The sequence below is a fragment of the Propithecus coquereli genome, unplaced genomic scaffold, assembly GCF_000956105.1.
Source record: "Propithecus coquereli isolate 6110/MARCELLA unplaced genomic scaffold, Pcoq_1.0 Scaffold81, whole genome shotgun sequence".
Classification (NCBI taxonomy): domain Eukaryota; kingdom Metazoa; phylum Chordata; class Mammalia; order Primates; family Indriidae; genus Propithecus; species Propithecus coquereli.
The window spans coordinates 4,460,130-4,483,973 of NW_012154285.1; the positions used below are offsets into that span (position 1 = coordinate 4,460,130).

Below are 23,844 nucleotides of genomic sequence, written 5' to 3' on the forward strand. Positions count from 1 at the left end.
AAAAAAAAAAAAAAAAAAAAATTACTCCCCAGCAGGGGGTGGGGAGAAAACCATTGACTTAGGAGAGACCTCGGCTCGCTTGGCCAACCACCAGGGTCACGTGCGTGTTTTACAAGGCACAGGAATCGGGAAGGGCCGGGCTCACAGCCCTCCATGAGGCCCTCACAGCTAGCAACGTTCAATTTTTTTCCTTTTTTCCTTCTGACCTTAGTGGAATTCTTACCACGGTGGCCTTGCCTTTGGAAAGGTGACTCCACGTTTATCCTGGGGTGTAAAGGATGGATGCGATTACCATTCCCAGTGGAAATTCCAAGGACCAGCCCAGCCTTGCCTTGGGATCCGGAAAGCCTGTAAACACGTTTTGGGGCAGCTGCGGGTGCCACCCAGGCTGCTCTAGTGCAGGGCTGCAGCACGGACAGGGGAGCAGGCTGCTGGTCAGTGACCCACAGCAGAGGCGGTGCCACAGCCAGGGGCAGGGAGACCCCCATCTCTGTCCTCCATCAGCTGAGGCTGAGGCGGAGCTGGCTGCCCCTCGGAGCCCCAGTTCTGCAGCCTCCAGGAGCCGGAGAGCTCCTTTGACTGATCTAAACTTCAGGGCCGCTTGTCGCCCCTCCCCAGACCTGCAGGCGGGGCGTGGGGGAGGTGGCAGGGAGGACAGAAGTGGAGTGGAAGCCTGCTGGCTGCTCTGAACTTCGCAGCAGGCCTTACAACGCGTTCTTCCACGAGGAGGGACCGGTGGCTGGGCTTCCTGAGTGTTAGGAGCCCCTGCCCGGCAGCCGCATGCAGAGGCAGCCAGAGACAAGGACGAGCACTGAGACTGCGTGCGGCCCTCCTGCTGCCCACCCGCAACGGCTCTTTACTGTCCAGTCTAGGGGATGCCCAGAGACAGCTCCGAGGGCTGACCCTCAGAGTTCTGCCATCCACGCTCAGCTTCTTCCTCCAAACACAAGACAGAACAGACTTTGAGTGTGGTGACATCTTTGGTCTGAGAAGTGTCCTGGTTTGGGGCTCCCGGCGGAACGTCAGACAAGAGACAGGCAGGAACGTGGAGTGTGACCTCTGAATGTCAGAGCTGAAGGGTTAACCGCTCCCTCTGGACAAACCTGACTAGTCTGTGGCTGCAGCTCAGAAGCAAGTGGAGAATAACAGCAGAAGGGCCATGGCAGAGAGGTGACACCCGAGAAGGCCCTGGGTGAGTCCCCATGGATCCTGCAATGCCATGTGGAACGGACACAGGACAGATGAAACACCACCGGGAGGGTTTCCAAGCCAGAGCAGCAGCTGTGTGTCGCGTGTGCTTCCATTCCCGTCCGGCGTGCGTACACATGCACCATCTCTGCCCGTGTTCTGGGGGGTCTCTGGAAAAGGCACTTCCCCGCAGCAGCCTGAACACAAGCCCAAATCCATCCAAAGGGCCAGATGCTGCCAGAGCAGGGGGAGAAAGAAAGACACCTTCCAATTGCCCTGGGCAGGCCGGAGAGCAGCACAGGGCCCCAGCCGGAGGAGCAGAGTGGACGGGACGTGGCGGAGGGACAAATCCATACGTCTCAGACAGGAGCAGGCTTTGTCTCCCTCAACCCCCTCACTGGTACCGGACCCTGACAGGCCACCAGCAGGACAGGACGAGCACGGCCGGCACTGACTTCCCTTTTGTCCAGGCTGCCCACAGGCAAGGAGGTGGGTGACTGAGGTCACTGAGTGCGAGTTCACAGCAAGGGGTTCCCGAAGGCAGGCTATTGCTGTTGGCAGGCCCCGAACTTCAGACCTGAGCGGCGTCCTGACCCGCGTGGGGCCGGCAGAGGTGGAGGGATGCCCTGTAGCTGAGCAGGAAGGCCTGGGGGCGCAGCCTCCTCTCCACGGGCAAAAGGGTCTCCATGGCATCTCATGCGGCCACATGCCAGCTAAGCGGTTAAGACTCTCCCGATCTCTTGCTGATTCTGGTGACAGCCTCTGACGCCTGCTCTGGCAGCTGGGACGGGTCTGTCAGGATGGAGGTGGTAGTGCTCAGCTGCCGGAGGGTGTTCAGCACCACTGCAAGACAGAGTGGGGGAGTAAGACACCCACAGAGACACGGACCATGACGCAGTGTGCCTGGCTGCGTACCCCACAGCCCTCTGTGGCAATTCTCGGGCACCAGTGACAGCCACAGGCTCGACTGGAAGAAAACACCAGAAAGGCCCCACGCTGTGGCCTGGGCACTCATGCCTCTGCCTCCAGTTAATGTTCCACGTCCCAGCAGGAGCTATAAACAGGCAGAGGATTCTAAACTTTTCCTGCTGCCACAGGGTTTGCTCCAGCCGATTTACTATGAAGCTCCTATAACCCGAATACGTAGGATTAGCATTGCTACTTATAAGAATTAAAACACCTGATATAGGGCCTAGCAAGCAGTAGGTGCTTGAGAAACGTAAGGTGGTTTGTTGGAACAGACACATTGCTGGTAAGAAGCCTGGGGACCTGCTCCCTGCCTCGCAGTGTGTCCCTGGTGTCACGCTCACGTCCCCAGCATTGCCTGGCTGCTGGCAGTGGAGTCTGCACTTTCCCAGGCATGGCCTCCAGCCCAGGGCCTTCCTCCCTCCAAGACCAGCACGAAGCCCACAGCCCTGGCGCCGCCCCGCTCACTTGGCCTGAGGATGGGCAGGGAGCAGCGCTGGTCCAGCCAGGACAGTGCCGTGCGGTGCAGCTCTTCCAGGCTGTTGGTGGACACCATCCCCTTGAACGACTCAAACAGCGGCTTGATGATGATGCTGAACTGCAGCACTTGGGTTAAAGGAAAGGCAGGTGTGGAGGGGGCCAGGGGACCCCAGAATTGAGGTGGGCCAGGTTTCCTATCGACCTCCCTGGGGCCTGGCAAACCATCGCCCACAGAGAAGTGATAACGGGGGGAGAGAGTGAGAGAGCAAGACCTCCAGGCACAGTGTGTCTTCCACATGACTAAAACCTTTCCACCTAACCATCACTGGACAGCAACTCATGACCACTGAGCAGGCAGGGGCAGGGACACAGAAGTTTCCTTAGTCTGGAATAGGTCCCCGCGGTGATGCAAACACAATGGTTTTTTAATGCACATCAGCAAGAGGTGGCACGAACAGATTGAAAGGCAGAAGCTGTCTGGGTACCATGTACCTTTTGTGCTGAACACAAACATGCCATCTCCCCGCAGCTGTGCAGGTCTCTAGGACATCTTAAGAAACAAGCTCAGTGAGGCAAGAGGTGCATTTTCTTGGGTTTTGGTCCAGGGTGATGCCCACAGCTCCCCCCTCCACCTGATGGTGGGGAATGTACCACTTTACCAAAGCAGCTCTGACTCATTCCAGATGCCACCCAGCCCTGCCAATGACAGGATCAGGACCAGGGCAACAGTAAACAGCAAAGTAGGGGACTAGAGCTGGCACCTGTCATCTTTTCATTTGCAAATCGCCCCTTAGAGCACACAGGCACCCTACCCTGTCCCACCGCCGCGGCTGGGATCCTCTCCCCTGCGTGACTATCTGTCAGACCCACGGCCCATGCTGCAGCCAACCCGCCATGTGCGCTGTTCACTCAGGCAGAAGGGAGGCAGGGCAGGGAGTGGGCGGCCGGAGCCACCCCCTACACTGCCGTGCTGCCACCCGGAAGGCCCGGCATGGCACTCAGGTGGACACACTTCGTCATGGTGTTCCAGGCCACGTGGCACAAATGCAGAGATGAGTCTGAAGGAAGTGGGTTCAAATCCCAGCTCTGCCACCACCACTCAGTGGTTCTGTGAGCCCTGGCTCCTGTCTGTCACAGTGGGGGTGGCACTCACCCTCCCTGTCACTATGTGGACTGAGCCGGCTACCAGGCTACAGCAGACTCACTCCTTCCCCCTTTATAGCTTGTGCAAGTGGCTCTCAAGTGGTTCTAGCATTGTCCCCATTTCCCAAGGGCCCAGAGAGCAAAGCCCACTGTTCTGCCTCCCCAGCCCTTCCTGCAAAGCATCCCAAAGCCCCAGCCCACACTGCCCCAGGACAGACCACTCTCTCCCCTGAGACAGACACTAGCACTTTCTGTTGTGATGAACTCGGTGACAGCCATTTAAAGAGAATATTCCTGAAGGAACTAGAGCGTCACCATCTTCTGTCTCCGTGCACTGGTTGGGGGTAGGAAGAGCAATAAAACTCAAAAGATACAATCCAGAACTTCCAATTCTGCAGGGTCCGGCTTTTCACGTATTCGTCAAACATGTCTCTCATGTGATCAAACTGGCGCCGGGTGACGGGGACTCCCGTGGCAGGGAGCAGCTGCTGGCAGGAGCTGAAACAACAGGAAGAATCAAGGGAAGCTTTGGAGCAGCCGGTGGTAGATGAGGACCCTGGGACACGAGCTGGCAGGGCTGGCCCAGTGCTGGACCACAGCCAGGAAGAAGAAGAGAGGTCTGGGGAAGGAGGAGGATGACAGAAAAGTAAACTCTGCCACAAAGAGGTATCTGTCAGTGACGAGGCCACAAGGTCCCCCTGCCTTGGTAACATGAGACCGTATGGGACGTGGCACCTGCCCAGAGCCTCACATGATGGTGGCATTGAGCTCTTCGATCTCCTCCCGCAGCCGCCGGGCCTCCTCCTGCATCTGGCTCCGCTCCTGCTGCAGCTTGGTGATGTACTCCACCGTCTTCTGCAGCGTGATGGCGTGACTGGTCTGCAGGAGGACAGGTGGCTGGAGGCGGCAGCAACATGGCCGGTGGGCCCCCACCCGGCGCCGCTTGATGCCCCTGCCCCGCCTGGCCCAGCACTCTCAGGCCACCCACCAGCTTGGAGCTGTTGGAGATCAGACTGTTCAGAGTGTCGAAGCCCATCTTGATGTTGAAGCGCCTTTTCTGTTCGGCTGAAATGTGCTTCATCTGACGGTTCTGTTGGGGAACCGACTGGTCACTGAGACACGTGGGCATTGCCGTGGGGTCACGTCACCTGTCCCTCCTCATCTCCCAAGCCGATGCTGAGCGGCTGAGGGCGGATTAGGACCCTGGGGCACCTGATAGGCCAGGGATAGAGAGCTACATAGGAGGAGGGGACAACAAAAAGCTACTGGCTCCAGTGAGGAGCAGGAAGAGGACAGGGCAGGGAACACTAGAAAGTCATTGTTGCAGAAGAGGACACAGTCAAGGCTGGGGGTGGCCGTCAAAGCAGCACTTCTCAGCCAGCCTCAACCTCACCTCTGCCAACCCCAGCCTCCCAGCTGCCACCTTCCCCTACAAGTGATGGGTGTGGAGTTGTACCCACCACGTGAGGAGGATTCAGTGCTGGATCCTGGGCTTGGGGCCCACCCTCCCCACAGGGCTGGTTAGTGGGAAGGGGCGGGGAGGAGCCCATTTAACCCCACGGTTAAAGCAGCAGACCAAGGGCTTCTGACAAGACCCAGCCTAGAGCACCACTAACCGCATCTGTGATTCTGTTTTCCAGACACGTGCTCCCCAAAGGTTCTCTGATGTTCCCCCCGTCCCCTCCACCTTCCAAGGCAATCCAGGCCCAAGAGAGACATGTGATACCTTCAATGCAGCCATGTTTTTGGGGTCTGCGGATTTCCCTGAGCAGTTGTTCTGGGGAGACTGAGGACTGGGGCTTTGTTCTGACGCACATGGAGAGGCCTGTCCTGAGTTGGGGCAGTCCCGGCCTGAGAACAGAGACAGCCTGAGAAGGACACTTGGCCACTCCACCCCACCTCGAGGCAGTCCTTACAAAGGAATCCCTAGTAAGTCCCAAGACTTGGAAAGCCATTGTCATCTCCCATGGCCATCCCAGAGCAAACATTAGAGAAATCTTTGCCAACCACGCTGGCGTCAAGACCAGGCTGGGTGACTTCTGTGGCCACAGCAACCCCCATGCTAATGATTCCTGGAAACGGAACACAAGGACTGCTAGATGCCTTCTCTGGGGACTGGCAGCACCGAGCCAGGACTTTCTGGGAGGTCAGGGTTGGCCTCTTCGTGCACACTGGCTGCCTACGCAGCTGTGTGCCTGCTACTTCTCGCCCCACCAGTGCTGCCCAGGTCACCCTTCATCTATCAAGTATTTCCCCAGCCTCTGCCACCAGCAGGCCTATGAGACCTCGCCGTGTGTCCTGCAGGCACCAGCTCCATTCTGGGGAGCCCTGTGGGCAGCCTCCCCAACCCATGGCAGCCCACTCATTTCCCTCGTGATGTCATGACTGTTCTGCCCTCAGTGAACACTCACTGGGCCCTGCGACAGGGACCTGGGGACTGCCCCCATGCAGTGGGACCTGCTCGCCCTTCACCAGGGAGTCTTGCACTGTGCTTGGAGAGAAGAGCCGGGAGACGGGGCCAGGCTGGCTGCTCGTGCTGTGGCTAAGGTCTGTCACCAGGATGCTGCTGTGGAACTCCGTCACTCCAGGAGCCTGTGGTGACATGGGAGAGAGGTCGTCCCCAACCACGGCTAAGAAGCAGCAGAGCAAGAGACCAGCTACACCAGGGGAGGGTGGCTCTGGGGTGACAAGGACACTGCAAGTCTGCCCAGGGCCCTCCTCACCCTGGCAATGGCAGCAGGCGCGATGACCACGTTGGACTGAGATACAGTAGAAGCCAACATCCCTTCTCTCTTCAGAGGGCCTGATGTCATGATCACTGCTTGTGGTTGGCCTGAGAAGGCAGCTGCTGGGACACAGAGAAGGTGAGGCTGAGGCCCTGGGCCACAGGCCCAGTCTCGACCCCGCAGAGGCCGTGGCTATCACTGAACGGGATGGCCACACTGCAGACGCAGGGCTCCTCAGGAGTGACACCCAGCCCTCTGCCAAGAGACATCGTGTTCCTTGCTAAGGGGACAGAAAACAAAACCACCAGGACCCCTAACACTATTTTTGCAACTTCTCCTTGAGGAAGACAGACCATGGACCAGGACCAGGTGTCTTCAAACTGTGGTTTGAGATTAACTTTAAAAAAAGATATAAAATACAAAATAGACTAGATCATACAAATTCATTATTTCTCGACACTTGTTTCATCTAAGTGTGTGCGTCTGTATGTGTGGCCAGGAAGGGATGGGTGGTCGCAAGTTTGAAGGCTTCTGGGACAGGAAATATTTCTCCATGGGGGGGAAGAGCCCAGGCTGGCCCCTTCCCCTGACTCACCTGGGGCGAGGCAAGCATTCTTCAACACCAAGGACACAGGCTCTGGCTTGGGAGCAGGCACTATTTTGGGAGGCTGTTTGGGCCTCCCTACAGTCACTGATACAGGTTTGGGGGGCACAAAAGTTAACCGAGGCTGGGAAGGCCCAATGGCTGGAGGCCGGGTGACAGGAGACAGTGCCAAGCTGCAGGGGGCCGTGGATGGGGCAGGGTGATGGGTCGTGATCACGAGGCCCTGACTCTGGCTGAAGGTGGCAGAGGCGTCGTGGGTGAGGGTAGCAGAGGCTGTGTGGGTGATGACGGAGGGTGACTTGCTGACTCCAGCAAATTTCTGTGGCTGAAGGAAGGCAGGTGGAGCCGGGGGGCTCAGAGTGGTAGCAGGGGGAGGAACCAATGGCAGCGCTGGGGACACAGGTGCCGGGGCAGGGCTGGGGGACAGCAGGGGCATGGTGAAAACCGGGAGGAAGGGCTGCGGGACGCTCGGTGGTGGCTCTGAGGGGCCGAAGTCTGTGGGCTGGATAAAGGGGTCCCTGGTCTGGGAGGTGTGTTCACAGGCCTGCCCATCAGCAGGGTCCAGGGAGGGGGCCGTAGGGGGCACGATGAGGCTGTCGGGAAGGCTCACAGTGGGAAGCGTGGTGGTCGGCAGGATGCTCTCCTGAGAAAGGAAAAAGAGAAGCCAGGAAGCCATACTGGGCTGAGAAGATTCGCTTTCACTGTCCAGCACCTCGCACTGCAAAGCCCAACGACCCACCCCGGTGCCTGGACACAGGGACAAAGGTGATGTCTCCCGTGCCCACTACTGCTGATCTGGGGAGACGGATCTGCGTCTCCCTGGGCATCTGCAGGGGTTTTGTTTCCACTAGGAACTAAATGATCACACAGAGCTCAGACAAAGGAGCTGCCTCCATGCAGCTGGACAGCAGCCTGGGAATATCTTGTTTCTAGAGTCCAGCAGAGGTCCCCCCAAAGTCTCTGCCATCTTCTGTTACAGGGCAGAGGCAGCCTGGATCGCAGCTGCTTGGGGTTCCCCCAGGGCAGTTTCACGTATCAACTTCTAGCCAGGCCTCCTCTTTCCAAATGGGAAAAGCTATAAGCCATCAATTGTCTGCATCTCAGTCTCCACAGAAGAAATTCTTCCCAGAGCCAGTCTGAAGAAGACGGTGCCAGGTTACCGGTATCTGACTGGGTATGGGCACCTGTCTGAGAGCTCCACAGGGGCGAAGAACTGTGCCCTGTTCAGCTCTGTAGCCCCCGCACCTGAACCTGTAACCAACTTTTTTGTAAAGTAAAAAGTGAAAGAACTATACAGAACTTACTTTTATTAATGATCCATGTTTTTCTTCTTTGTCTAGCTAATCCTGTCTTAACTGATCAGAACGAAGCCAGCTGCACATAGGTCACCTGGAGGCTCAGGCAGGAGCACCTGCATCCTGGCAGCGTCCTGCCTCATGGATGTCTGAGGATGCTTTCGGAGAGAGCTGAACTAGCCTCCGCACGTTACCTGTGTGCCCAGCACGGGTCCAGCGATGCCCAGCATTTTGCATGTGACACACGGTCATACACCAGCCCTGTGCCTGCTGGCCCCTCCCCCGCCCCTCCCCCAGGGTGCTCTACCTGTGCAGGTGGGCTGTTGGGATCCGGTACAGATACTGAGGCAGGTGCAGGCAGCAGGGAGTTAAAAATGGAGCGGCTGGAAGAGAAGAGGTCTGAAAAACAATATCAGGGGTCTTTGGAGTGCCACATTCCCGGGGATTAAGACCCAAACAAATTGAGCACTGAACCCCACATCAGCCAGAGGGATGCCATGGCCAAAGGGCATTCCCCGCAGAGATAACTTTTTTCTGTGGAAAGAAGCCCTCTGATCAGAACCACGCATGCCGGCAGCTGGCTTGGGCTCTGAAACATGCCCACCCTAGTCTCAGCTGCTCTTACAATACAGGGCCCAAGGACCCGCCACCTGCAGGAACCTGTGCGGGAGGTGGCTGTGCCGCCAGCGCCCTCTGCTGCTGAGACGGAGAACCGCTCACAGTCACAGCAAACCCGAGGCTCCAAGCCAGTGAGAACCCTCCTGAGAATGCCAATTTCCTTCAAGAGAGAACACATTCTGGAAAAACTTCCCAGACCTTGCAGTTACTACAAAAAAAAAATTTAGTTTTTGAAAAATTCTAAGTCCTCCCCGTTGCCCATTCTAACTTCTCTCTCAGAAAGGAAAGCACCCATCTGCTCTGTGCGGCAAAGGGAGACACAAAGTCAGGCTCACTCTGCCGCCCATCCTCACCCTGGAAAGGCTCAAAAGTATCCATGAAGTCCAGGTTGGGCTGCAAAGGAATGAGTCCCGGCTGGATCATGTCTGCATTTCCCAGATGTGCTGCAAGAAGCAGAGAGAGAGCGATCGTTTTGTTTTCTCAGACAACGTTGCAAGAACATATTACATAAAAGGCCTGGAACAGATCTTCTGGGCCCTGCTCACATTCTAGAGTCTTCCAAGGAGAACTGTAGGCAGCTGGCTGGGATTCTACCTTCTTACAGGTTCATGGCCATTCTGCACCCTCAGAAGGCAGGAAAGAAAGTGATTTTTACAAGAAAAGTAAATTGAGTATCAGGAAATGGACATCCCTAGGAAGCTGTGACTAGCTGGGCAGAGACCCCCGCCCCCCGACCCCGTCTACTCTGTGATCTGCGGGCTCATCCCTGAGGGGCCAACTGGAAGGCTGAATGCTGTCGGATAAGAGGTCATGCCTACGAGTGCTTCTTTAGAGAAAATCAGGGTCCTGCCACCTAGGCTTAGGCACTTGTCCCCCACTAAGGGGACAGTATCAGAAATATGAAACTGATTCAGACCAGACCTCCCTGCTGTTTTGTTATCGTGGTACCGAGGGAATGGCAGAGGCCCCAGTGAAAATCAATCTGCAGCCCAACCCTACTCAATGCATATGGCCTGAGATGCCACACGAGGCTAGCCAGTCCTCCTCACTTACTCTGTCTGCACAGTGACATGCGGCAGCTCGGAGACGGCCCTGAGGCGAAGCCTGGCCCCGAGGGGGTGTGGCAGAGAAGGCAGCTGGCTAGGTGTTCCATAGCCGGGACCCAGGTGTGCCTTACCTATTTCCCGTGGGTTGGGCCAGGCCACGGGCTGGTGAGAAGAGAGCGTGGAGAAGAGGGTGTCGCTGAATTCTGACATGAGCATGTCCGTGTCCAGCAGGGGGTCCTCCTCCATGGGGACTGGGGTCTTCCACCCATCCCCATGCTTGTCCCAATACAGCATGTCATCATCCTACCACCAACACAGTGGGAGGGAGAGTCAAAAGGCAACAGTGAACTCAGAATTCCCAAGCCCATCATGCTGGGAAACACGTCACGACGACTGCTTGTGGGAATGAGGCGATGGGTGCAGAATGCAGAAAGCAGCTCCCTCCAGCCCACCCTGTGGAGAGAGCTGGACTGCTTCCTCAGCCATTCATAGGACCTTCCGGGGAGAAGGGAGCTGGCCCCATCTCCAGCCTTGGGGAGGGGGGGTCTGTGTCCTGCCACTTCCTGCTGCAGTGCTCACTGGTGGGCCACCAGGACTCCCGTGGGGGTTCTCATGGCCCCCAAGCTCACTCACCTGGGCCAGGCTGGAGAGGTCCTCATCCTTGTGCTGCTGTAGCTGTGGGCAAAAGCGGGGCAGGTCAGGTTAGTCACCCAGGCCCTGGGAGGGGATGTGGCCCCAGCCTCACCTCCCTGGGAGGGAGGGAGGGATCCCGCTCCCTGCCATCCCTGGTCTGATACCAGCACAAAGAAGATTCCCACCCAGTGTGTGTGGAATCAACAGCCCAGTTCACAGATGGGGAAATGAGAGTAAAGACGACACGACCAAACAGGCGGTCGCTTGCGCAGGGCTGGAACCCCAGGTCCTAGCTTTCCTATTGGACGCCACGTGCCCACATGGGTAGCATGGTGCCCACGGCCTCTGGCCTGTGTTCTGAATACGGACTCTGCTCCTTCCCTCCCCTGGGGGCCTTCTCGAACACACTCCTGTGAGGGCCCAGCAGATACCCTTTTCTTGAAGTAGGTCCTCCACTTGTGATACTCCCTGATCACGATCTCGATGCGGCTTTTCCAGTACTTCCCTTCTGTGGTGATGGCCTGTAACAGAGACACGGGCAGAATCAAAAGAGATGTCCTTGCTTGATTAGCAAGACTCACCCATGAACAAAGAAGAGAGACACAGACAGGAGAACTGGGCCTCAGGCATTCTGGCTCAGAAACCCCTATCCTGTGGCTACACCTTCACTCACAAAGTACATCCCATCTCCTCTGTGCCACAACTGGCCCCTAGCTAAAAATGCACTTTCCAGACCTAAGGTAGCCAAGGGGGCTTCGGGGCTCAGATCCTGAGGCTCCGCACAGGAGCACGGTGGGGGAAAGCAGAGAGCCGTCACTTTCAACGGGTAAAAACAAAGAGCCAATCACAGGAAGGTTCAGGTGCAACGTGACCTCCAAGAGCATTAATTCAACCTTCCCATGATGCCTGGCATAAACGCCTTCTACCACAGCCTGGAAGAGCACAAGGGACCAGGAAGCCACCTGCCTGACAGCTACCTCACTGTCAGATCTTAAGGCTCATGTCATTTTACCCAGGGTCCTTGGGCCCTGCCTTGTAAGAGCAGCTGAGACTAGGGTGGGCATGTTTCAGAGCCCAATACTTCACTGTGTGCCCTGAACAATGAAGAATCTTTAAAAACAAAACAAAAACAGGATTACAATATTATCATACCCAAAAAAATGATATTCCTTGATACTTTCTTAATATCAGATCATGTCCCACCGTCTCAAAACTTTCTTTAGATTACTTTCTCTTTTCTCTTTCTGTGTAACATTAAAACAAGCTTTGACAGAATTGAAACAATGCGGAAAGAGCATAGAGTGAAGAGAGTCTTCCTTTCTTGTCTGGCGCCCCGCTCCAATCCCACCACTGAATGATTTCTGTATATCCTTCTAGACATTTCCCATGCACGTGTAATCACACAGACACACGCTTTTAAAATTAACATAAAGATACTAAAGGCTGCTGTGCCACTGGCTTTTTTCATTTATTCTTTTTTTTTCTTTTTTTGAGCAGAGTCTCGCTCTGTCGCTCCAGCTAGACTGCAGAGGCGTCATCATAACTCACTACAACCTCCAACTCCTAGGCTCAAGCGATCCTCCTGCCTCAGCATCCTGAGTAGCTGGACTACAGGCGCGCACCATCGCACGCGGTCCCTCAATTACTCTTTCTTAACCTCTTTTCATCTCAGTTTTTAAAGATCTTGAGGTCCTTCTTCAATTGTTAAAAATGTGTGCCTTATAAGGAGCCAGAACTTCTCCCTATTGACTTCCAGAAGAAACACCAATTTTAAGTGAAAGTGGAGGGTAAGTCTCCATTATTGAATCCCTCGGTCCTTGGGCCAGCTCATCTGAGAAGGGAGACCTCTAAAGCCTGGGGGCTGTTAGAAGCCACCTGCCCCCCATGCCTGTCCTTTCTCCAGGCTGTCCTGTCAGGGCCGCACAGGCCCGGCACTGTCCCCGCAGTCTCCCTGCAGGATCCAGCCCTCGGTGAGCTGTCCCTGTTGAAATGAGGTTAGTTTTCCTTTCTCGGCCATCCTTGATCACCTGCCAAATACCTCTGGCCGGCGGTGCTCATCCACATCAACAGAGCCATCCAGGGGAGTGACGAAGTGACACACGGGGTTCTTGCGCTTTTCCAGATCTGGACAGGGAGAGGGTGAGACGTCATTACTACAATCCAGACCCCCGAAGGAGCCTGCTCTGTCTGTCCACATCCCCCGGGTGGGACCTTCCCAAGGGCTCTTTCCTCTCCTTCCCTTGGAAAACTGGAGATTTCCAGGGAAATAAAGGAGTCCAGGGTAAAGGGAAAGAATGTGTCAATAATGCACGAGCAAGAAAGGGAACCTGGCTCATCAAGAGGAAGGCCAGCCCAGCACAAGCACGCCCCAGCCCCTCCTCTCCTGGAGAAATCCCTGGGGCCACCAGCACCTGTGCTGGAGCCAGGAGGGCAAGGCTGCACTTGCACCTCCTCAGACCCGTTCCCAACTCTTCAGAAGTCACCTCTCTGCTCCACCCTTCCTGACTCCCCTTCCCAACTCCGGCCCAGTCGTCTAGGATGACACTGAGCACATACACTGTGGGCAACTGTCTCACATGTCAGTCTCCTCCAGACCCTGGCAGCTTCTCAACAGAGGCCACTTTGTTGGCCCAAATTGGGCCCGAGGGCTGGTAGTATCCAGTTCCCTAGGGTTTGGCTTGGGTTTCCTACTCCACGGACTGCACAGAGACTTCTGCTAGAAACACGGTGTCCCAAGGGCAGGCTCTGGGCCCGCAGTCCCGTCCTGCTCCTGGCACTTACACTGCATGTACCAAGCCCGCCAGATGGCGTTGTTGAGCCGGATCTTGTCTCTCCACTGGAGCTTCAGGCCTTTGAAATTCTTCCACTTTGGAGACACTAACTTCCCACTGAAAGGCAAGACAAAGCGGGAGACTCAGTGGTGCCTCTGAAAATGAGGTGAAATGACGATGTGCCGCCCAATCATTCTAGGCCCCCAAAGTCCTGACTGACCCATCACTAGCCACGGGCTAGGCTTGGTGGAATGTAGGAGTCGCCCAGGGATTGCTTCAGAGCGATGTGGCGGAGACAGTGTCAGGTTATGGAAGAAACGGGATCGTCCACAGGGTGCGACTGCTGGAGTGTAGATGATATGTGGGGTTCTGTACTCTTTTGTCTACTTTTGCATACCTTTAAAATTTTCCACAATTAAAAATTAAAAAGAAACCCGCTAACCACCAAATGAAGACCTGACCCTGGCCTGCCTCCTCTGCCACCAAATCCCGAGAGGCGTTCACAATCCAGGCACATGTCCTGCTAGCCCGAGTGCTCTCCGGGCCCTTCCTGGCTCCGAGAGCCTCGAAAATGTGCTGCTTACTCCTGATGGCACCCCGTCCACCTGGCCACCAGCTCGTCCTTCCAGACGCTGCTCCCACACCATCTCCTCTTGAGCCAGTGCTGGCCCTCTCTCAGGCGGTGGCCGTTCCACCTCCGGGACAGCACATTCGCACGGCAACGTCTGCACACATGCACCTTCCCACGCGACACTGAAGCTTCTCTAGGGAGGGACCCTTCAGGTATTTTGGCACGTAGCAGGGGCTCGTCTAACAATTCTTCATTGAGTAAGTTAAGAGCACTTGCAAACCAAGCTGGTAACAAGCAAGGAAAGCTCCCTGGTGGCACAGCCTTCTTGGGCAATTCAGTTTTCCAAGGGCTATGCCAGGAGACATCTCTGAGCAGCTGGCCTAAGGTCTCTCCCTTTCTGATGGCTCGAGAAGGGCAAGGCACTATTTTTGGTCCATGTCAAAGCGGGTTTCAGGGTTTTACCTGACCACAGGCCACAGCCCTGGCTCATTCTCCAATCCCACTCAGAAAGGCCACATGCTGGGCAGGGATATGCCAACAACAGTTACAGTCTTCAAAGGAAGCTCCCAAACAATAAACATAAAGTGAACCTAAAACCTGGTCTGTAAAGCAAGAGCCCTGGCTAAAGTCTCACGCCTACCCCCACCAAACCCAGCAAGAAGCCAAGGCTTTGGATAATATGGGCCAGAAGGCTGTGACCTCCAGAGAAAATGTCACAGCACACCCTCTCGGCATATGAGGTACACACAGCCAGCAGCTGTCTCTGTCCAAAGGGTAGAGGGGCCTCAAAGTCACACACACACCCCTTCTTCCTTCTCTCCCCAGTTGAAAGGCACGTCTAACCCACCTCCATGCTAACTGGTCGGCCTCACCTACGTCCAGTAGTCAGAGCTGCGGCGGCTCAAGCTGCTACCGCATTACCACATGCCAGCAAAATCCGAATTAACACCCCCTCCTCCAGTGCGTGGACAGGAGTTAAATGAGAGCACGCGTGTATATGTGCAGGATATACATGCAGATACACACACAACTGGTAAACCCTAAAGCAAACATAGATATTAATAACCACCTCAATTATCTAGATTTACGTTATCACTGAAAAGTGATTTTTTAACACCACCATGTGACTTAAGAAGTCCTTTCCTTGATGTCTGCCACGTTGCCATTTGGCTCCTGCTCACTCACGTGGAAAAAGGGGACACCATGTGCCCCGTCAATACCAGCAGACAGAGACGCAGGGAGAGGCCAGCCCGCTCGCCACCTGGAGCCCTGCGTCGCTGCAGAGCTGAGGGCTTCCTGAGTGCTTCTCATTCACTCTGTCGACGAGCACTAAGCGCCTGCTCTGTGCTGTCAAGAGCTAAGAACTGAAGAAAGGGACAGAGAAGGCAGCTGAGGCGCCCCAGGGGCTGAGGCACACGTGCCCACATGCCAAGCGTCGGGAGGGCAGAGGGCTGTGGGCATGAGGCGGCACAACCAAGCCAGCCGGGCAGTCAGGAGAGGATAGGAAAGCTGGCTCAGCCAAGGAGGGAAGGCAAGGCCCACGCTTTTCCTTCTGCCTGGCCTGTGGTGGCCCCGGTGAGCAGGAACTCGGCCTGGTCGAGGCAGCAAAAGCCCCTGGTATGGTCTGACCTGGGATTGGGGGTGGACAATGCCAGACGGCAGACGGTGTCCCGGAGGATGCTGGCTCCCACCTCTGCACAAAGCCAGCCCTCTTTCCCTGTCTCTGCTAGATCGTCCAGCCATTCGATGCCGGCCAAGCAGGTGGTTCTAGGAAACGAAACTGTCCTCTCTTTTTATTTCCCTAAGGGGAAAAAACACCCAAAATAACCAAAACACTCCGCTTTACTTATACTTGACACATCGTCCTCACACCGAAGCCCAGAATCCCAGGGCTGCTTTCTCCGTGTGTTCAGCAGGACCAGATCCTGACCGAGCGTTTGCTGCCCGCCATGGTGGCTGCAGAGGAGCCAAGCAGAAGGGACGTGCTGGGAATTGTGCTTAGAAATAACCACTGCGCTTAAACGCAAACCCAACCTCACCTCTCTGTGTTACTGAAGAAAAAGGGGCCAGTGTGAGCACAGAGCATCTTCCCAGAGGAGCCAGATTATACCAAACAGCTTCAATTACGCACAACGCAGGAAACAGGAAGACGCAGAGAAATTAAACCTTATAGGCTAGAAACCAAATCTAACAGGCTTTGGTTTGAGGATTCCCATCTTCTTCCTCCCCACTTGCAGAAATGTTTGCCTCTTCCTTGATGTCTATGTCAAATACAGTCAAACTTCAGCACGAATACGCAGATTTCAGAACTCCTAACTGGTCTCATACCATCACCCCAGGATTCTATATCTCAAGAGCCAACAGGTGGCGCTCAACAAACACAAAGAAGCGCGTCCAAATCCAAACCAAAACCTCAACCAACCCAGGGAGGCAGAAGGGACCATAGCCCCCTCCGCCCCACTCCCCGGTCCCCTACACCTGTGTAGTTGCTTCAAGCCAAGATCCAAGGAAGCAACACGCGTGGTTCTATGACGTCAAGGTGTTACAAAGAGGAAGGGATACGCCTAGACAAATTACCCTAGCAAATGCTGGGGTAGGTTTCTGTAAATTTCTTTTCCTCATGGGCTTCTTAGAGCCTTCAAGTTGCTAATATGTGATGTCGATTTCCAAGGAGGGAAAGAGAAGACATTTCCTATGCAGACATCCACAAGGACACGAAGTCTAGTTTTCCACAAAACACACTGGGAAAAGTCCCACAAGGGAACCCACAGCAGTGGAGGACAGCTCTCCTGGGCAGCACACAGGCGGCACCCCAGAGAGCGTCGAGGGTCGGACTCCAGCTCCCCTAGCCCTGCCCAGCTGAACTCATCTTCCAGACGTTGTTGACTGGGATGCTTCTTAGTCTAACTCAGAATTGTGCCATACTCCTTCTTTAAGCACAACCAGAAACACACTGTGAACATTTCTCTGAGATCACCGGCTTCCCCAATACTCACGAGTCCTCTTCCAGCCTCAGCCTCCCAGGCCATCTACCTGTGGGGTTCCTGGGGCCACCCGAGCCAGCTAACCCTCTCCTTCCTACTCCGTAGCAAGGCCAAGGTCTAGGGCTGGCTCACTTCGGGGATGTGAGCACAGTGCTTGGCACATGGGAGGTGCTTTTAAATAAAGAATAATTAAATATATGCTAAACTTTTCCATGAAGAACAATCTTCACACCACCCTGCCGTGGCTGCCCTTCCTAGAAGACAGGTTCTCGACATGAAACAGGAAATTTTCAGTACAACAAAGGTCTCTCTCAAAACTTCTTGGATCAAACTAGCAAACTATGAATTCTTCAGAGGTCTGGCAAGAGACTGCTTTGGAATGGAAGGAAATTAAACTGCAAGCCTTGCACAGACCAAGTCGGAATTAAGAAGAAAAGGGGCAGGAAGAGAAGGGGCAGGGCAGGATCAGGTTACGGATTCTGGGTTCTGCTGGTCCCGGGTAGGATTAGCTCCTGACTCCTGTTCAGGCCACTATCTCTAAAAGAAAGCAGGCAGGGGGCTCTGGTCTGAGAACACTGGTGTCATCCATCCAACCATATTTGTTTGATGTGGGCAACACTTATTCGCCATTCCTGATGTTTCCTGGAGGGATATCCATCAGCAAAACATCCCCAGCCTGCCTCTTCCTCACTCCCCTGCAGACAGGTAGAACGGGGTATGCCACTCGTGTTGGAGGAGACCTGGGCAGGGGTGGGTAGGCACCACCCCTCCTCTCCTCTGGGGAGCAAGCTGCCCATAGTCCTCCCACGCAGCTCCTGGGGAGAAGGGGTGAGGTGGAAAGTCAGTCTGAGCTTCACTTACAAGCTACATCCTTAGCTTGATTAACAATAAAGATTAACACTTTGGCCACTATCTTCTGGCTTTTTCAAATTGTGGTAAAATTACATATAACATAAAATTTACCTTTTTTTCATGTAGAGACAGGGTCTTTCTCTGCCACCCAGGCTAGAGTATAGTAGTACAATCATAGCTCACTATAACCTCAAACTCCTGGGCTCAATTCTCCCACCTCAGCCTCCCAAGTAGCTGGGTCAACAGACACACACCACCACACCCAGGTAGTTTTTCAATTTTTTGTAGAGACAGGGTCTTGCTGTGTTGTCCCAGCTGGTCTCGAACTCCTGGCCTAAAGGGATCTTCCCACCTCTGCCACCCAAAGTGCTGGGATTACAGGTGTGAGCCACTATGCTCGGCCCCATTTTAACATAGACAATTCAGTGCTATTAAGCACATTCACAATGTTGTACAACCATCACCACTACCTAGCTCCAGAACTTTCTTTGATCACTCCCAAAAGGAAACTCTGTACCCACTAGCAGTCACTCCCCATTACCTCCTCACCCCAGCCCCTGGCAACCACCAATCTGCTTTCTGTCTCTACGTATTTGTCTCTTCTGGACATTTCATATAATATGTGGCTCTTGGTGTCTGACCTCTTTCCCTTAGCATAATATTTTATGGCTCACCTACACTGTAACAGTTTTAGAACTTCGTTCCTTTTTAAGGCAGAATTATATTCCGTTGTACGGACAGACCACGTTCTGTTTATCCTTTCATCTGCTGACGGACACCTGGGTTGTCCACACCTGAGGCTACTGTGAACAGCGACTGACTGCTTTGTTCTATTTCCCAATCGGTTCAGAGCTCCGGCAGGGAAGAGGTCTCATCACTGAGCTGGCACTGGGGATATAACGATGGGCAAAAACCACTGTGAGCCTTCCTGGAGGGCGAGTTGATAACTATCGACATTGTAGGTGCACATCCCTTTGACCCACAATTCCACTTCTAGGAATTGACTCTACAGACCCACTCACACACGAGTACTAAGACATAAATAGAAGGACATTAAACCACAGCAAAACGCTGGAAACAACTTGGATGTTCACCACAGGGGACCAGTTCAACTGTGGCATCCTCACACAGTGGAACACTGTGGGGTAATTTAAAAAACAACACATTTATACGTGCTAAAAAGCAAGACCTACAAGATGCACTGTTAAGCAAAAAAATAAAAACAAAACCAAGGCGCAAGATATACAGTGTGGCTACCATTTGTCTTTTTAACAGGGAGATAAACACAGACACACAGGAAGGAAGGGAAGGAGGGAGGGCGAGAGACAGACGGCCAGTCTCAGGATGGATCCATAAGAAACAGACAACAGCAATACAGCAATTTCCCCTTGCAGAGATGAGCTGTAGAAAAATTAAGGGGTTGGGTGTGAAGGAGTCTTCACTGTCCACAGTGTTGCATTGTTTAAATATAGCATAGGAATGTACAGCAGTTCCCCCATCTATGGTTTCGCTGTCCGAGGTTTCAGTTACCAGTAGTCAGCCTTGGTCCAAAAACATGCAGTGTAAAATTCCAGAAGTAAATAATCCATAAGTTTTAAATTGCACGCTATTCTGAGTAGCGTGATGAAATCCCGAACCACCCTGTCCTATCCCGCCCTGGATGTGACTCATCCCTTTGTCCAGCGGGTCCGTGCTGTCTGTGCCACCCTCCCGCGTCAGGTGTGTTTGTGTTGGAGAGTTGTTGTCCTGGTCCTTTGGCTCCTTGCTTGGAAGAATCACAAGCAGGGCTGGTGCCATGGAATGAGGACAAACATGAAGCACTCCACAGAAGCAACCTTAATTGCAAAGCCAAGGATACAAAGCAAAAGTGTGTCCTGGAAGAGAGATGGGTCTGTCTCCGGGAGTGGAGAAGACCCTGGGGTCTTAATACACTTCCACTTTTATGTCTATACCTTATGATATGCTAAATGGTGGGCAGAATATTCATTATTTTTCTGGGAAAAGAGTGGAGAGTTCCGAGACCTAAGAGTCTTCCCCTATTTTATCCTTATCGGGTAACTTCCAGGGGTTCCTATGACATTTGTAAACTGTCACGGCATCAGTGGGTGTGATTTTTACCATGCTAATGTATGTTAATGGAAAAAATGTTACCTTTGGACATAAGCTCCCAGTTTCTCTGCATGCTCCTGGCTGGGAAAAGCCCCTAACCTCAAGTTCCTGCTGTTGCAGGTTTGGTTCTAGATGTTCCCTGGCCTCCTCATTTTTTCCCCCCTCCTCTTTCCCTGTGGTTTAGTGCTGCCAACCTGCACCTCTCCCTAACACACGTCATTCACTTGGCAGCCCTCTGAGTGATCAGGTCAACTGCTGTGGTATCACGGCGCTGGTTGTTCAGGTAACCCTTATTTTATTCAATTATGGCCCCAAAGCACAAGAGTAGTGATACTGGCAATTTGGAAATGCCAAAGGAAGCCGTAAAGTGCTTCCTTAAAGGGAAAAGAAGAAAGTTTTCGACTTAGTAAGCAAAGAAAAAAAATCGTATGCTGAGTTTGCTAAGGTGGTAAGAACAAATCTTCTACCCATGAAATTGTGAACGGTATATTGTTGTAATTGTTCTATTATGTTATTGTTGTTAATCTCTTACTGTGCCTAATTTATTAAACTTTATCATAAGTATGTATATATGTGAAAAAACACAGCATACATAGGGTTCAGTACTATCCATGGTTTCAGGTATCCACTGGAGGTCGTGGAACATATACCCCTTGGATAAGGGGGGACTACTGTATTAATTTTTTCAAAATAAACAAGGAAAAAATACGAGACAACGTCCAAGATCTTACAGGCTTCTAGTTAATTTGGGAAGGCAATTCATCACTAAACAGATATAAACTTGTGAATCAGCCAACTTTGTACACCAGATCCAAAAGTAGTGATAATGGTTATTAAGTGATTTTAATGGCTGAGTGGAGGAACAATGTTCCGTCTCTCTCTCCTCCCAAGAGCAGTCTCCACTGGCTATTCCTGGGATCTGGGCCTGGTCCCACGGGCTGCCTGGAGCCAAAGCTAACAGGCTGCAAACAGACAAAGGTTCACTGAGGAGCTGGGACGTGGGGCAGAGCCACAGCCAGTGGCATAGCAGGAGGAGGGCAGTGTGTGTGCAGGCCCCTCTGTCACGGGCCACCCACCCAAACTGAGAGAGCCCGGGAGGTTTTCAGGCCCTGCTCCCATGCCCAGATGTGGGCATCTCTCCTTCGCCTGAAATTCATCCTCCTCGTGGCTCCCTTAGCATCTTATTTCTTCTTACGTTCAAAGAAAGTCCAGTTGGAGAAGCAGGCTCCGGAGGGCTGTGGTAGGAAGCAGGAACATGGCTCCCGAGGTCCTCACTCCAGGTCTGTCCTACTGACGAGGTGAGCGAGCGCACTCGAGCACGTGGCCACGCTAGTGCGTGTGGGTGCGTATCTGCCCGTGCGTGCCAGCTTGCTTGTGAGGATTACATTCGCTTTTGTGTAAAAAGCGGGAAGTAACCATTTCCATGACCACCAAAAAACAAGAGCAACGTGAGGGAGTGAAGACAGTGAAAACATGCCTCGCTATGATGGTGACTTTTTCTCTTGCTGTGACTTCCCGTAGCCTGAGGCCTTGCCGTCCACTTGGGGACAGACACCACCATGCTTATACCACTTTTAAGCCAATGAAGAAAGTAGAGTGGATGCATTTCTGGCCAAGCCACTTAAGCTGCCTGAGCCTGCCTTCTGCAAAATGATGACAATGTCCACCGTGCAGAGGAGATTTAGGAGGGACACAGCAGGTGTGGGGGCCTGGGCCTACCACAAAGGAAGCCCAGTCACTCTGGACACGGTCCTGAATTTTAGGAGATTCTTGGGCATGTTCTCAAGTTTAAAGCCTGGAGTTGCCTGTCAGATTTGAGCTATAACTGGACTTTCAGACAGGAGCAGGGGCCCCTGCGCAGGCTACCATTTAAACCTCATCCCCAGGTTTACTTGCCAGGAGAGTAAACTCCAACGAGAACCCAGGGTGCTCCCAACTCCTCTGGACTGGGGATGGGACCAGATTTGCAACAGGAAAAAGGGGGTGTCTCACTTCAATTTGCATCATTTGTTAATGAAATTTAATAATTTAAAAAAATCTGTGCATTAGTTGTGTGTCTCTTTTATTTTCTGAGGTGTCTGTCCATGCCCTTCATCTTAAAAAAAAACTTTTTATTTTGAAATAATTACAGACTCACAGGAAGTCACAAAAACGCAATGAACAGTCCCATGTACCCTTCACCCAGCTTTCCCAGTGGCAGCACATTATACGACCATGGTACAATATCACAACCAGGAAACCGGCTTTGGGGCATTAGTTGTAACTAAATTACAAGTCTTATTCAGTTCTTCACCATCCACTGAAATGTTAGTTGGTTTTTTCTTGCCATTTTATATTTAAAATATTAGTGATACTAACACTTTGTGATGTTTCTGCAAGTGTCTCTGTAGGGTTGTGTTTTTTTTTTAATAGAGACTGAGTCTTGCTATGCTGTCCAGGCTGGACTCGAACTCCTGGGCTCAAGTGATCCTCCCGCCTCAGCCTCCTGAGTAGCCGGGACTACAGGTGCGCACCACCGCACCCAGCTCTCCCCTGGGTTTGCAACAGTCTCTTACTTGTTTTGATAGCACGTCTCTGATTGTAGCTGATATATTTTTGTAGTGAACTCAACTAGTCTTCATATTTCTTGCATCGCTCCCATGCCTGCCCACTTGCCCCATTCAGAGATTTAGTTTTCATTTGTATCTCCTTTTTAGCTTTTTTAGTCTTATTGATTTCTTTAAAAATTACATACCTACGTTGAAAGAAAATTCAAAACATAAGGAACAGTACAAAGAACAAAGGCAAAGTCACCTGCAATTCCACCACCTAGAAATAACTATTGTTAAATTTTGGTGATAATACTGTGTAATAAAGATGTAACCTTACCCAAGGAGAGGTCAGGCCTCTACCCTTGGCAACCAGGAGGTAAATTCTAGCCCCTGGAATGTCCTGCCTGATGGGAGTGTCTATGTTTGCCCGGGGGCTTTTACCACAGCACAGCCTAACACTAAGGTTTACCTGCAAAGCGAGGGGTCAGTTCCAACTCCAGAGGAACTGATAACTAAAGGTCTTAGCCAGACCTGCGGGAGGGGCTGGAGACTAAAGGTCAGCCACAGCAGCATGGATGGAGCCCCAGTAAAAACTCCACTCTTGGCTGATTTTAATTTGAATCCTTTCCGGGCAATATCCTATAACCATGAACATAAACATTTTCAGTGAATTCTGTTAATCCCTCTGGTGAATTATTGAGGCTGAGGATGGGTCTAGGAACCTCCCAATATGTAACTAGTGTTACAAGTGATATGGACCACTCTAACTCTGTAGATGTTCCCTAAGTCCCCCTGCAATGCATTTATCTAATTACGTATGTATACAGATGAAGATACAAATACATGAATGAACATAATGTTTAAACATGTAGGATCACATTTTTGATTCTGGGGGTTTTTTGGTTTGTTTTTTTTAGAGATGAGGTCTTGCTCCGTTGCCCAGGCTGGAGTACAGCAACACGATCACAGCTCACTGCAGCCTCCAATGCCTGGGCTCAAGTCATCCTCCTGCCTCAGCCTCCAAGTAGCTGGGACTACATGCGCATGCCACATGACTCACGTAAAAATATGCCTGGTATATTTCGTTTTGAAACCAGTTTTGATGTATATGTCACAGACATCTTGTGCCAATAAATATAGTTTTATAATATTTTTATTGGCTACAGAATATTCCCCTGTACATATTATCATAAGCTACTTAACCATTTCCCCATAGAGGTATGTTTATATCAGCAGATACATGTTGTTTCCATTTTTTCACTATTATAAAAAATGCTGGTCGGGCACAGTGGCTCATGCCTGTAATCCTAGCTCTCTGGGAGGCCGA

At 52.7% G+C, this 23,844-nt stretch overlaps 1 protein-coding gene across 2 annotated transcripts in view; it reads right to left on the reverse strand.

The window, feature by feature from the left end:
* Positions 1 to 9: 9 nt before the first annotated feature.
* MLXIP (MLX interacting protein) overlaps positions 10 to 23,844 on the reverse strand; it is a 58,252-nt gene continuing 34,417 nt past the window's right edge. Inside the window, exons 2-17 of one of the 2 annotated variants that reach the window (XM_012663540.1) lie at positions 13,481 to 13,587; positions 12,738 to 12,823; positions 11,131 to 11,220; positions 10,700 to 10,741; positions 10,198 to 10,369; positions 9,374 to 9,463; positions 8,710 to 8,801; positions 7,099 to 7,750; positions 6,501 to 6,622; positions 6,189 to 6,369; positions 5,504 to 5,628; positions 4,766 to 4,867; positions 4,529 to 4,656; positions 4,152 to 4,275; positions 2,623 to 2,752; positions 10 to 2,031 (exon numbers count right to left, since the gene is read on the reverse strand). In XM_012663540.1, coding sequence (XP_012518994.1) covers positions 1,910 to 2,031; positions 2,623 to 2,752; positions 4,152 to 4,275; positions 4,529 to 4,656; positions 4,766 to 4,867; positions 5,504 to 5,628; positions 6,189 to 6,369; positions 6,501 to 6,622; positions 7,099 to 7,750; positions 8,710 to 8,801; positions 9,374 to 9,463; positions 10,198 to 10,369; positions 10,700 to 10,741; positions 11,131 to 11,220; positions 12,738 to 12,823; positions 13,481 to 13,587 — 2,365 coding nt within the window. In that variant the 3' untranslated portion in view covers positions 10 to 1,909. Of the gene's footprint in view, positions 2,032 to 2,622; positions 2,753 to 4,151; positions 4,276 to 4,528; positions 4,675 to 4,765; positions 4,868 to 5,503; positions 5,629 to 6,188; positions 6,370 to 6,500; positions 6,623 to 7,098; positions 7,751 to 8,709; positions 8,802 to 9,373; positions 9,464 to 10,197; positions 10,370 to 10,699; positions 10,742 to 11,130; positions 11,221 to 12,737; positions 12,824 to 13,480; positions 13,588 to 23,844 lie in introns of both variants that reach the window. The other variant, XM_012663541.1, reaches the window with a different exon arrangement.